The sequence below is a fragment of the Pinus tabuliformis genome, chromosome 9 (assembly GCF_031772625.1).
Source record: "Pinus tabuliformis cultivar Carrire ecotype Pingquan chromosome 9, CPIR1, whole genome shotgun sequence".
NCBI classification, from domain to species: domain Eukaryota; kingdom Viridiplantae; phylum Streptophyta; class Pinopsida; order Pinales; family Pinaceae; genus Pinus; species Pinus tabuliformis.
The window spans coordinates 1,293,695,826-1,293,711,365 of NC_142307.1; the positions used below are offsets into that span (position 1 = coordinate 1,293,695,826).

At 35.9% G+C, this 15,540-nt stretch overlaps 1 protein-coding gene across 5 annotated transcripts in view; it reads right to left on the minus strand.

Moving 5' to 3' along the window:
• LOC149153295 (flowering time control protein FPA-like) overlaps positions 1 to 15,540 on the minus strand; it is a 140,545-nt gene that overhangs the window by 73,264 nt on the left and 51,741 nt on the right. For all 5 annotated transcript variants that reach the window (XR_016263805.1, XR_016263806.1, XR_016263804.1 and 2 more), the window contains exons 3-6: positions 11,827 to 12,072; positions 11,493 to 11,651; positions 10,215 to 11,233; positions 8,650 to 10,112 (exon numbers count right to left, since the gene is read on the minus strand). Coding sequence is in view for 2 of the 5 variants with exons in the window: in XM_089446105.1 (XP_089302231.1) it covers positions 8,669 to 10,112; positions 10,215 to 11,233; positions 11,493 to 11,651; positions 11,827 to 12,072 (2,868 nt within the window). In the remaining 3 variants the exon portion in view is untranslated. The remainder of the gene's footprint in view (positions 1 to 8,649; positions 10,113 to 10,214; positions 11,234 to 11,492; positions 11,652 to 11,826; positions 12,073 to 15,540) is intronic.

The window sequence follows — 15,540 nt, forward strand, 5'->3', positions numbered from 1 at the left end:
GTTCTCAATAAAAATAGGCTAGGATTGATTCAATTTTACATGCCATAGTTTAATGAGGTGACTTTTTTTCCCTTTCTTGGGCAGATTTTACAGGGCATTTTTTCTAGGAAAATGTTTTGGTTGATTTCCCTCAAAATCCAACTAAAATTTGAGAAAATCATAGTTTTTAGTTGTTCAATCGTCACAATCCAAGCATTCCAGGGGATATCTAATGCACTAAAGCCATTTTCGCAATAAAATACAATTTAAACAAAAGAACATTGTCATTTCACAAGAATTGCATCACTCACTACATTCAACCTATAAAAAGTCAAATTATCACTTCATTGGACAATTTCCTTTGAGACCACTTCAAGAATTGGAATACATTTGTGATTTGCTAGTAGAACTCGATAAAGACGTAAATTTATAACCGAGATTTTACCTAGGAGTGGTCACCTTCTTCCCTTCTCAAATTTGGATGAAACGTTGAATGTCACTTCCACTAACATCATACTAAATTATTATATAAGCACAAACAGAAAACATGGCATAAGAGCAATCATGAAGTACAACATCCAACAGTGCCTTTGCAAAAGAGAATTGAAAGAAAGCATAGGAAAAAGCATCAATGGCAAGCTTACAAGGTAAAGGAAATATTATATGAATATTAATTGTTTATAACGCGGTAACTATAGTCACATGGAGGACTACAAAGTAACATACGAGATGAACAACACATCTATAGCCAAATTGGAAAGAAGCGACCTAATGTTGCAAAGCATGAAGAACAACTTATGCCATTATATGGCTTGTCAAGCCAAAGGTAAGTCATTAGATTGGTTTTTCAATTTGGGGACATCTAATCATCTAAGCATCAAGGGTGGCTCATTAGTTGAGGATGTAAAAGACAACCAAAAGGATGGTGATACAAAGTTATCATAAGCATGAGGAAATGTGAATAAAGATGTGTTGGACTATTAGTCCCTAGACAATCACAAAGTATGAGAATACAATTCTCATGAGTTGTAATTCTTATCTTGATGAGGTGTTGTCATGATCCATTAATGAGTTGCTAGTGAGACCTAGATCTATATCTAGAGGATCTAGAAGGTCAAATTTATGTATTATAGTTTACATTTATTGGGATCAATATAGAGCAATACAATAACATTAAGCCTTTTTCTGTCAAATTGTTTGTCTTGTCTTGCTCTTTAATGTCTCCAAAGAAGACCTAAATACTCCATTTTCCTACAAAACCCCTTTAAAATGCAAAAAATGCATCAAGCTCAGCGATTCAAAATCGTAGAAACTAAAAAACTCTCGCTCTTCAGACTCATTACACAATACAAGAGTCTACAAAGAGCCAATAAAATATATCCTTGCACCTCACCTTCCATGGATCAATAACATCCAACAACCTCTCTTCACCACAACTTTGATATATCATTGCACCTCACCTTCCATGGATCAATAACATCCAACAACCTCTCTTCACCACAACTTTTGATAAATGTCAACTCTCTTAACCTCACTAACCTTGCTTTGATAACATGTTAAGAATTAACAAGATGAAAACAATAAATTTCATTCACAAAATGCATAAAAAGAACGTGATTGTATCAAGGGTTTATGACAACACGCGAAATCACAAAGTTTTGGTGACCAGTGGCTTCAAGGGCATCAATGTTTCAATTTGAAGTTTCAATATAATTTCTCAATGATAGAATGAAAACAAAGTAATTGGAGATCCATATGTTCATGATACAAAACGATAAATTTATTAAAAATATCTAGCAAAGTAACAACATAGATTGCCCTTTGAAGAGAGAACAACATGGAGAGATGGGAGTTTCATATTTGTACCATGGTGATTTTGTGGTCCTACAAAGATTGTTTTAGCCTCTAGGGTAAGGCATTTTTTAACAATTGTTGACTAACTTCTAAAGAAAATGTGCTTTAATTTTCTCATAATAAATAAATTAGCATAGAAACAAATGTTGGAAAAATATGAGACATAAAATTTCAATGTAGTTAACGCTAGAAATAAGCATAGAATTGCCGAAAGCATACATGAGGTGAGTCGTGGGAACTTTTTTCTTACAAAGATGCATTGTAGTCAAATTATGATCATATTTTTAGTACCATGGATGGAAGCCAACAAACATGGAGCATGTGTGGAACCCCAAATCAGTATGGGTGGAAACATCCACTTCTACACAATGTTGCATAGAAATGTGCCCACATGGTGTGGGGGCACGCCCCCCCATATTTCAGGAGGGGTTTCCAAGGGGGAAATTTAGAAGAACACATGGGGAGCACATTTCTCCAATGAGGGGGGCACATTTCCCCAAAAAGGAGATGTCTAAGCACCCACACCCCCAACAACCCACAAAGATAGAAAGAAGATATATGGAGCTTTGAGTCATCTATGACCTTAGTAATTATTGGTAAATATTAAATTCTTAAGGTAAAATGATATAAAAGGTAAAAGTGAACCATTACCATTAGTTGTTTCAAGATGTTTAAGAGTGATTCCAACTTCAACAGACTTTATATGGACAAAGAAGATTTCATATCCCATTTGAAATTCAAGAGACTTTAACAATGTTTAGAATTTCAAAATTGGCAACATTATAATGTTTCCACTAGATTGCGCAATGATGAATTTGCATGGTATGAATTGTTGTTGTTGGAATTGTATCATTTTTATTTTAAATATTATAATTTTGGATATGGAGACCCCTATGCTAGGGGCCCAACATCCCCCCACCCCCCTTGAATTTCCCTACAATTTGGGGGTGGTCCCACACATCACCCTTTTGTGTTTCCTCGCTCTCGTTCTCGTTCCCCCTTGTCTCACAAATACTTGGTGGAACATAGCTTTTATACAATATCTTAGATCCATAACGAGATATTTTTCTAACAAATTTCACAAAGGGTAATCTTATCTTTGATCACCCATTAAATAATGAATACTAACCGATATCCTCTATCGTAGAGGTTAGTCTTGGAGTTACCCTATGTGATAGGAGTTAGGGTTGTAATTACTCAAACTAGTTTACCTCAATCAATAGAAAAATTGGTAGAAACTTTGAATCACCTGTAAGTATTTAAAACCTACAATTGGTAGGTGGCCAACCTATGTTTTGCAAAAAAGGCAATGGAAAAAGCAATTCAAATGTATTCAAGCATCAGTACTTTCAAAATATTCAAGTATCATGTTATTTACCACAAACGTCTAATGGTCAAAACCATAATGTGTGAAAGTATAAGATAATTGTGTACATATAGAAGATCCCAAATAACATGCATTGTACCTTGCATTTTTCCAATAGATTTGACAAAGGATACTAAGGACTTCATTATCCAATAACATTTAAGAATAACACAGATTCACGATATAGAGGTTAGGGTTGGAGATACTCCAAGACGTTTGCCTCATCTTTTGAAAATTTTACTAGAAACTTTAAATCACAACTTCCTAATAAATTTGACAAAGGAAGCTAAGAATGACATGGATTCATGATATAGAGGCCAGGAGTGGAGTTGCTCCATGTAATTTTCCTCTTCTTTGTGAAATTTTAGTATAGACTTTAAATCACATATAAGTCTTATAAACTCACAATTGAGTAGCAGTCGAGCTATATTTTACAAAAGGAAAAACGAAGACCAAAATGCAAAGGTGTTAAAGTGTCAATGAGTGTATCTTTGTAACGAAATATAAAAACCATAGAAGAACACCAATCTAGATAAAATGGTAGTTCTAATTATGCGTCCACAACTAATTCTAGTGCCATTTCCATAAATAACATGTTGTTATTACTGCAAAAACCGTGGACTAAGAAGCATGCAGATGTTGCAAAGTGTGAAGAGAGCAATGAGTATATCTCTATTGATTCCCGTGGATGTGGTGGTTATCAAATGAATGATACCTTGATTCAAAAGAATCAAAGCATAATACTAAAAGGAGGCATTAGTTTATTTCCTTCGTTGAGGATTATTCCAAATTAAATGTCATTTTAGGTGATCATAGAATTCCCACTATGAAAAGTTGTGGCCATGGTGAAGTGAAATTATTTGATAGTAAGATCATTTTCCAGAAAGTTCTTTATATTTTGTGTATTAATAAGAATATTTTTTCAGTTTGTGAGATAACAAAGCAAATCCACATTTGAAGCTGGTGTTACTTCGAGTACTTGTTCAAAGATGACTACATCTTTGACTACAAGTAGTCAAAGGGTTATTGCATCAAGTATAAAGGACGTGACTTGTATTGATAACTAGCATTGACATAAGTTAATGGAAGAGGCACTAACAAAAGCACTACTAACATGCCTTGTATTAAGATCAAGACGTTCATTTTCCAAAATGTTCTTTACAGTCTATGAATTAACACAAATATCCTTTTAATTAGTGAGATAACAAAGCAAATCCACATTTGAAGGTGTTACTTAGAGAAGACATTTACTTGTTGAAAGATAAAGGGATTGAAGGGTTATTACATCCAGTATAAAGGATGTGACTTGTATTGATGGCTAGCAATGAAACAAGTTTATGGAAACAATAACATAAGAACACGGTATAAACATTACTTGTGTTGATGCCTAGAGTTGACACAAGTTATGAAAGAGTGACTAAAGCATTGACAATAGGAGAGATATGTTATGGCATCAAAGGCATACCCATCACAATTTCAAGTATCTTTATCCCTACAAGTATTTTATAATATGTTATGATTGGATTGGACATTAAAGCAAAGGAGGTCAAAAGTTAAACATTATGAACTGATTATGGAACGGAATTCAAATCAAATAACTTCCTCAAATTTTGTGGAAGGAAATTGAAAGAAAACAACCATTCATTATGCACCTCAACAAAATGGCATAATTGATTTTTGAAGGCTTATATCATTGTTGTAAATTGAACACTAGTTCTACAAAGGAAATTCAAGGCATTAGCCTTGAAGGCTACCATTAATTTATGCTTTAACTCTCAATATGAAGAAAAGCAAGTGGAGACTACAAAAGAAAGTTTATATTGAAAGAAAGTCTTCATTGATAAGTTTTAGTGCCGAAAACAAGACATATATATATTGTTTGATCTTCTTACCAACTTACTTTTCTATCAACTTAAATGTCTGCTGGAAAAGTAGGTATGAACCAAGGTGTTTCAGTTACAAAATTTGGTAGTGGTTGCTAGTTTAATGCCGAATAAATTAGTTACACTTTAATAAAAACTACTTCCAGCCTAGATCCACCTTAACTCCGAATCTACCAAGCACCGCGAGGGATCAAATCTTTTAGAATAAAAAGAGATTTGACCCCTCTCAATGCTTGGTAGATCCAAAGTTAAAGTGGATCTAGGCTAGTTTAATTATTTTTATGTATTTTGACCAAATCAAAATGTTTTAATGATAATTATAACTATTGATTATTTTATTTTATTTTATTTTATTTTTATGTAATTTGACAGGGTCAAAATGTTAAACATAACATTACATTACAACCATTGATACCATATTGGGTTTGAGAGCACCTCTCAGCACAAGAAGTTCATATGCAAACATCAAGAGTTTGATTTGTTGTTGATTCAATTGAAAAGGAAACAAAACACAAACCAAAATGGTACTATTTCACTATAAGCTGAAAAGGAGGTGGGTTCTTCCAAGCCCAGAGTTGTAGAAGCAAGTGGAGCACTTAATTGGTAACCACTTAGATCACCATTAGACAGATTAATTATTCCTTAATGGCTGAATGTTTTAAACGTTTTTGAACCTCGCACTCTGAATGTAGGACAGTTCAAAGATGAGTGAGAATGCACTCCTAGAGAACGATGATGAAATTCTCATATAACACAGAAAGTCATAATGCCATGGCAGTACAACTTGACTAGCACAACTTGACTAGGAGGTTTGCAAAATGTACTTGAACATTGTCTTCCTCAACAGCGAATTGGGAAATGAAGTTTGCAAGGAAATGAAGTTTGCAAGGATTAACCCCACGGGGCTAAATATGAGTTAAAGAGCCAAATATAGTAAGTGACAAACTTACTATATAGTCAAATATAGTACGTGACAAACTTTTCTCGCTAGGTGGAAAGTTTTGACAGATTAACAGTTGTATTCTGATCTCAAAAGGAAAAATGCCAAAACCTTGCCTTAAAAATTTACGAGTGCAAATCAGCATCTACACATATGACATTTTGGCTGAAGTTTTCAGCTTCTGTTCCCTCAACGGGCAATTGAGTAAAAAGAGAAACATATGATTTATTGTGTAGGGAGCTAAATTTCTCGAGTTATGACAGCTTCAAAAGAGGTTCATTAGAATGCAGTTGGACAAATTTTGCAAAGCATACAGGTGAATTGGATTATTGATATATGTACAACTCAACAAAGATTTTCTTGCTTTTGAGGTTCAGCCCTGGCTCATTCAACAGCTTACTGGAGGTGATAAGATAGCACTGCAATTATCTGCAACTCGGGAGCAGACTTCTGACATCTTCATCCGTACACTTGGTCAAAATAAGTTTTAAAAACTGCAATCTTTTGTATTCACTCCGGGGGGTTAACAATTGTTATATAAATAAAAGTCATATTGTACTTGTGTACATATGTCTTTTAAGTTAGAATTACTATAGCCAATAAATGTAGTCGCAGAAACAGTATTAAAAGTCAACAACACTTAATTACCTTGCATTACTCGTCTTTGTTTAATGAAGATGGGTGGCTGATAGTCTCCATTGTGAGACATAACAATGTAGGCTGGGTAGTTGATAGTCTCCTTTTTAAGGCATAATAATGTACGTCTTCATCTTTGATATGCATAATATAGGATTTTTTCTTCTCTGCAACTCTAGGTTTAGGCCTACTGTGTGCTTAATTATTTCATTGCCTTTTAACTGCCTTGGAATAGATGTTATATTCAATTTAAATAGCAAATTAAGGTGATTAAAAATTGGGATATTTTTGCGGTTAACCTAGTCCCAAAAAAATAAATGTTGATATCTTATTTACTCAATCTCATAGAACAATTTGATAGGAATGCTCACTAAAGGAATTTTGCAAATTTATTAAGACGACATCATAATCATCATTCCCTACATCATTTATAAATTATTTGGATTCTGGAATAGGAAGAACGGAGGAAGACGCACTTTTGTCAACAATTTTAAGTTTATAGAACTAGGTTTGAAGCTGAAGTTAACCCATTCTCAAGTGAAAAGGAGGCATCTCACACAAATAATCACGAGGAATGATCATTAAAACCTTGTTAGAACCTTAACTAGATAGAACCGTGTTAGTTAGTATCGAACACTACTGATAAGGGACGATTAAGAATAAATTGGGGTGCAAAATAAAAATTTAGTAAATACAGAAACGCAGTTGATTTCCATTATTAAGTTGTACCCTGTGCAATCTATGTTGCAAGATGCATTCAAATTTCAAACTAGATATTTATCTTTTTTACCCAAGAGTATCAGAGGACAAGATATTTCCTTTATTTTTTGATGGCAGGATATTGATTTGTTTTTCAATGGTAAGATATTGCTTAAGCTTCTTTTATAGTTTATAACAAGCATCATGTAACATTGATATATTACAACCCTAATGGATGTTTTTAAGAATTAGAATATATTAGATCCAATCGAAGAATGATTCATAGATGTATTGATATTATAATGTCACTTGTCCATCTCTCGCATTTGACAGGTTTAGCAATTAGGATTTCCTTTGGGAAATATGCAATTTCTCTGAGCATAAATCATTAATGATAGATTGTTTGTCTATATTTTTTAGGCAGTAGAAAGATTGTTGACTTCGAAGTAACACGTTCACTATGTAAGAAATGGGTAGTTGAATGAACACTAAATTAGAGTTAATGTTTAGTGGTATGAAATCAGATTATAGGACGCACAATCATTTCAATTGTTTGTTTTTACAACTAAATTTAATTCCTATTCACATGCCGGCAGTCCATATCTCAGCAATTGATAATTATTGTGCTTGCTTCAAAATGGTTTCCACACATGTAAATTGACAATTTTTTAACATAGAACATCTACACTAGTTGATTTTACGTTTCTTGGATTTTTCTTCAACTGACAATCTCAGAAGCAGGCATGCAAAAGAAACTGGAATGTATACAAATTAGACATACACTCAATACTACTACACAATACAGACGAGACGACCTCTCAGAAAACATAAAAGAGATTATTATTGAATCCCAAAGCTACTTGGAAAATTAATCTACAATATTTATCTGGCTCTTGAAAAACATATGCCATAATAAGATATAATATTAATCCGAAGGGAACTCCCCCTGAAAAACCTATAGCTATATTATATATAATGGCAACTATGATCAAGGTAACAAGGTATTTTAGTGCAAAGAAATTTATCAGAACGCTAGAATTTATGCAATGACAGAACTAATTACTATTTTCTACATGTAAGAACTTTCACAATCTAAAATAGATTTTACTGTACTATTTTACACTGATTAGTGGTATGAACTTATGAAGGTTACCTCCTTGCCTCCTCAAGCATCCTATCAGAAATTCTATCCAAAGTGCATGCAATTTGTCATCACACAAAAAAACATAAAAGCTAAATTTCCTTAACAATGCAAATTATATTAAATAAATCATTTATTAGAGAAACCATACCTGGTAGCAGATGGACCCCTTATTGCTGATGTTGAGAGCTTCCCATAACATTCTTATTTGCCGCTTGTTTTTGTTGAAGTTGTATCAAAAGGTTGGCTGCAAATTGCAATGTTGACTGATACCTCTGATTCTTATCTGTATCGCTTTTGGAGTTTTCCTGGCCATGTCCAAGGAGAGAACCCCCAAGTCCCTGAAGCTGCTGTACTTGACTTGCTAGTTGTGGGTTTCCTTCATTAGATCCTAATTGCACATTTGGAAATGTTTGAGACCCACCTCCTCCTTGAACTGGGTCAGGTGATCTCAATGACACAGATTTCGGCTGCGGTGAAGCTGATGATTGAATATTTTCAGATACCTCCATCGAGACCATCTGACTATAAGATCTCTGAGAATTAAAAGATGCTTCTGGTATACGATTCTGGTTAGCATGAAGCATTGTAAGTTGTCCACTATGTGGGTCACTGCTTTGGGCCTGAACTGATGGCAGCTGAGCATTGCCAGTAGTAATTCGAGATAATGCATATGATTGCTGCCCCTTCTGATTGGGATCCTGGAACAGCTGACTGACTGCAGCCCCATGAACACTGTGTTCAAGTGTACTATTGGAGTTTGATAGAGAACTTGCAGCAAGATGATGAAAGGATGTTTGACTATTATGTTGGCGATGGTGCTGTTCAGAGTCGGGTTCTTGTCTTGGTATATGTGAAGTCAAAGGTAGTGGTTGCTGATGCTGCCTCCACAGTTCTGATGATCTAGGTGAAGAACCCAGCCTTCTATTGTCAGAGGCATCATAACCACCACTAGAATCACACGGATCGTGCCTTGTGGAAGTGTTTGGAACTGCAGCTGAGCCACCTGAACTGGAAGCTTGAAAGGTGTTGGGAAGAAGGGATGTTAATGTAGCAATCAGCTCAGGTGTTAAAGAAATGGCAGCTGATTGTGTGCCTGGTATCTGATTTATCCTTTCTGGAACAGTAGTTTGTCCACTGTGCATATCCTCTGGAGGTGAAAGTGACCTTGGCATGCCTGTTGCACATATTGTTGGATCCCCTTTTATGGGCATTTGAGTGTAGCCCACATGTGAGATAGGAAACTGCTCACTTTGAACATAAAGCTGCTGCAGAGGATCATGTAAATTTGTCTGAGATGGATTTGGCTGCATAACGCTGCCTGATTGCTGTAGAAACTTGAGAACGACCCCAAAAAGATGGTTGCCACGAGGGGCCTTCAGAACATGCTCTGAAAAGTCAGAGGGAGGCACCAAAAACAGTGTTGTCCCATCGCTAAATTTTGCAACACCAGCACGATGTTTTGAACCCAGGTAGCGCAGAAACTCTTGATAGGGATGCACGTCTTGGTCTTGTTCCGGTACAAAAAAAACTAGTCCAAAACCACTCGCCTGTGAAAAGTGTTTGGTGAGCATATCCAGATCTGTTCTTGCAGAGCAATTCACTACTTCTGGACTGTAAAACCAGATAAATTGAACTTCAGATGTCATATTGATATTATCACTCAAATATACAAAAAGAACAACACCTATTACACAAACATATTTCCTTACTTACAATTTTGATTCAATGCTTTTACCCACTGATATGCATCTTGCATGGCAAACAGGAGTTCCACCTTTAGCAATTGTCCCCTGCCAGCAAATATTTTCCTCAACACGTCCAAAACGTTCTCCTTGGCCTTGCAAACTTTGAGTTCTAGCAGAAGGCATAGGTGCCATATGACACGGGCCAACTGCAAGCCGATCACCACCATTTAAATATGATCCTGGATTTCCTCTCTGACCCGTAATCTGATTGTCACTATTGATATTAACATACCCTGAAAATCCTCTAAAGGGTTGTGGCCCAATAGCCCCTTGAACTGGTGTTCTAGCATCTAAAGCTCCTGTGTTTGCATTATTGACATCAATTCTTGGTTTTTTTAATTCCCTCTGTGCAGCATTTGCATCGAATCCATCCCAAGAACTTGATAGAGGCCTGACAGGCCTTAGACCTATATCTGTAGGAGGGGGTGGTTTTCCCCAACTACCAGGCCCAGGACTATTTACATTGACATCCAAAAAATTGTTAAACATATCTGGCCTTGACAATGAAATTCTTCCTTCAGTTGCATGGTGCTCATCAAAGCCCCGTGGCCCAACATTTGTTCCTGCAGGATTACTGGAATCAATTATGCCCACAGGCCCAAACCTTTCAATCGAACCAAACTGTGATCCACTTCTAGTGGGAGTTTCATGTGGAAGTGATCCACAAAATTGAGTCACAAAAGTTGAATTATCTTTGGAATTTTCCATTGGCCCAAACTCACTACTTGAATAAAGAATTTGTATCCTAGGATCATTTAAAAGCCTTCCTTGACTGCCATCTTTTGCACGCCTAGCTTCATCGACACTTCTAAATTCAACAAATGCATAATGCCTTGATGGAAAACTCTTGATCCGCTCTATCTCACCAAAGAGAATCAGAGAATTATGGAGCCGTTGTTCATCAATGTTTACAGAATCAGGGTACCTTATCCACAAGATCTTGCTTGGGCTGCATTGCTTTCTCCCACCTTCAATCCCATGCACATTCTTTTGCAAAAAAGGAATAAAAAAGTAAAAGCAAACAATGCAATTAGAAACTAGGAGAAACTCCCATCAAATCAGAATATAAACAAATGAATTCCACAAGTTAGTGCCAGAATTTCACAAGTCATTAACAAAAGATTCCCAAATGACAACATTTAGGTCCACTATGAACATTAGGAAATAACAATTTATGCCGCCATTAAAAGCATAAGCACATGCTTAAAAATAGAGTTGGAAAAGAATCTAGGTACACATGAACCACCTGAGTTTTGACCTGCATGCCAATAAGAGGTTCAGGCTGACAAGTGACAGTGTCTGAATACTTCCTTACTAGATCTGACATACCCATAAGCATTCTCTGGTTATTGGCATGGACATCCCTTGCCTCATCTGCATGAAAATTAGGGTTCACTGCATTCTCCTGATGAATCACAAACAAAGTATATGAGCAAATGAAGAAAAACAAACTCATCCAAAACAACAACTTAAGTCTGAAACGTATCACACAAAATAACAACAGAGAGAATTTCACTTGACCACATGGACCATCGTTCTTGTGTCTAAACATATTTAGGGTGAACTGACCAAATACATACTCGTTTCAGAGATTGAGACCTCAGAAAATCCACACGAATAGGATCACTGCCTAGCTGTCTTCCATTTAAATATTTGACAGCTGACACAGCATCCTCTAGTTTTGAATAGGCAACAATGGCACTGTTCCGATCACGAAATAATTTGAGGTCTTCCACATGTCCAAATTTCAGAAACTCGGCTTCTATCTGTTCTTTTGTGACAGTTTGAATTATGCCGCCTACCCAAAGGTACTTATTAGGTTTTGCCTGCAGCAAACGGCAAAATGCATTCATTAACAATAGCATTCATAGTCGAACATATCTAATTCCACTTTTTATGCAGCTCCGATGTACTTGTTAGGATTTCAAGTTGACAAAAAAAAAAATACAACTATATGCACATAGACCCAGTAAAATAATGTTCCACAGAAACCAAACAGTATAAAGTTTAAACGTTATGTCTGAAAGACATGGTGTGGGGTAAACATAGTCAGGTGATATTATTATATTACGTTTTAAATTTCGCATGCTTTGAAATGTGCTTTGAAATGTTGATATTTATCAATCACACCACGGTGCTTCATACCATCAAGCTGTACTAATTCATACAGGAGAGATTGTTCAGTGCACATGGACTGAATAAATTTAGATTTTAATGTGTAATGGATTTATGAATCATATTAAGGTTGTTAATGGCCTCCTTGAGATTTTTTTGATGACCTAACCATATTGGTAAAATAGCAGAAACAATAGGATTTTTCAAGCCCATTGCTTTTGAGATCAATAGATTTGGCAGTCTCTCTGACTTGACCATATTCAATGTGATTCATAAATGGAGTTCTTGATTATTGTATCCATCTGAAGAAGATTGACATTTTAGGACTTCAATGGAATCATCTTGTTCTCTCGTGGAATTCATTACATGCATTAGTGAAAACCACGTGCTTATAAGGATACACTATGGTAATAATTGTCTAGTATCCTTCTTTATCAGCTCATACTATCACTACTACAACCATAATGTCAAACATAAAAAGCAAGCTGAAATACATTTCTTAAAGAACTGTTCGATGGTTGGTATAACATCCAAAAATGCATACTACATTGCAAAATTACTTGTTCTCAGGGTACTATAAAGGAATGCTCCTCGATAATTAAATCCGAAACATCAAAGCTCTCTTTTGAAACTGTCCCCCAAAGCTTGATTGGCAGCACCCTTTGACCACAGAAAAGTCAGGATGGATAACAAGACCCCAGTCTTAACCGATAAGTAAATTGATCAAGTGTAGTATTTTCAAAAGTCCTAATAAAGAATGATGATGTTGACAAACAACTTAGGTCTATTGGTCTGATTAACATAAATTGATTACCTTGATTTATCATGTTGTTTCTGTGATCACATAAATTGGAAATGACATTTCCAAGCTCTATTTGATTTTTATAGGTTAGCAAGTTATGCAGTTCAATTTATTGCAAATGTTTTGAAAGTTAGATCTAGTGTATTTGTAGGCCAGGCAATCCAGAAGAAAGTGTTTCTCATCATCTACTTTATTTGTCTCATTTCTACAGACTATTTTGTGCCAAGCTGTTTTAGGCTTATTGATGCCCCAACTATAACCACAAAAAACCTGCAATTAAGAAAGTAATATTCATGTGTTTCCATATTCTCTTGAAATGACCATGCAGCAGTAAACCTACCATTTAAAATGTGCAATTTAGTATTTAAATGGAAGTCTCTATATGGCTCCGCGAGCAGGGCCACAAGTGTTTGGCCCTAATTGCTCACTCCAACTCCTCTGTAGTTCTCAATGGGTGCCCCTGCCCCACTATGTTCACATCCTTAATTTTTCTTACTACGTAGCAAAGTTTCCTCCTCCATTGATGGTTTTTTGGTGCTTTGGATCCCTTTCCATGGTGACAACATCATCTCATTCTATCGGAACATCCACTGGGGCTTCCCTCCCATCCAACTTTCCTTCACTCGCATGCGTCTCAACTCCTTCAAGTATTGAGGCTCCCACAATTCACTCTACTACAATTTATTTGCAGATTAAATGAAAATCAGCTGTACTACTTTAGCAACCACATCTTCCCAATCTACTCAATCTGTTAATGGGGCTTGTAATCTTTATGATTCTACTCCTCCTTCAACATGTGTAGCTTCATCCTTTAGTATGGCTAATGTTTCCTTTGCATATGTGATCAAAAATGGCTTACCAAGTGCATCCAAACCCCTTAGACCTCATATCATTGAAGAAGCCCCTACTCTAACCATTCATATCATTAAGGATGTTGTAGATCAGGTAGACTTCTACAGATCCAGAGGTTTTAACTGATTTGCACAAATACATCATGTGTGTTTGAAAGTAAATCTCAAAGAGAGCTTGGTGGCTGCACCCTAGCTGTCTGCGCCCCTCGTTTTGTGCTGCATGTTCCTTTTCACTTGGCTCGGGCTTTGCCATCGCCTCCATCTCCCTTTGCGGGTGTTGTTCTCGACGTTTGCGTGGCTCGTGAGTTGGGCTTGTTTGTTTTCAAAGTTGATGTTAAAGCTCACATTGTTGTTTCAAATCTTACTACATAAGCCCTGAGAGTGATTAACACCAAATCCAACAAAGGTGAAGTACAAGGACAAGAAATATAGTGTTGAAGAAAATCCAAAATGGCTCCGCAAATTGTTTTCTACATATTTATTCTTGGTTTTTTCTACACATTTTGATTTTGGGATTTTTCATAGGTCTTCATCAAGGTTCTCTATCTAAACCTATAAGTCTACATATCTTATTGTAAACTTTTGTAGTTGGAAAATTGGACTTTTTCTGTACAATTCGTGTTTTGCAAAATGAAAAATTACAAAGTATGAAGACAATGATATTCATATCAAATAGATAGAAGGTTCTATCGCGATGGCCCTAAGCAATTGATTCGATTGTTCTATGTGATGATTCTACTCCTCTCTGCATACCTCCATCACCATGGCAGTCACCCAAACTTCTTGAGGGTGTCACTCTTGTATCTCGATCATCCTTACGCAAGCCAACATTTAATCAAATACATTGGTGCTTCTAGTTCGTAGCATCCCCATTGTTCTACTTCCACTGGTACCTAGAGGTCACTCTTCAATCTCATATCAATTCTACCAAGCGTGTGAGTACCCTCTCATTTTCAAATATATTGATGATTATAGTTCAAAATGGAACAACTCGATGGGGAATATATAGATTTTCCATTGCCGAGCCCCACCAACAAAAGCTTAGTCTACAATTAAAAACTCTTAGTCATCCACTTTAAGCTTCTCGATATGGAAAATGAAATCTTGTGGTAAAGCATTACTTTGGCCCCCTAGCATGTTATTATTATAGAGGCTTTGCCATTATTATTTTCTACTTGGACGCAGGCCATATCACAATCTCCAAAATGGGTCATGGTTTTAGAAATATTATGCCTTATGGTTGAATCCCTAACATTTAGGTTTAACTCCAACCACAAAGTAAATAACTATGTTGTGTTTTTGGGATGAAGAGGTTCCAAAATATCATGTGTACTCTTATGCCAATTTGTGTAACTAAATGAAGTTATTAGTGGGTTTTGCAGAGTTAGGAATTATGGATAATGAAAATATAGCTTTGTACTATAGATGCACGAAAAATATCGCCTTTCCTCTTCGTGCTAAACCATAGGAAGATATTTGGAGACCATAGGAAGATATTTCGAGTTGAAGGAGAGAGATACAATTCG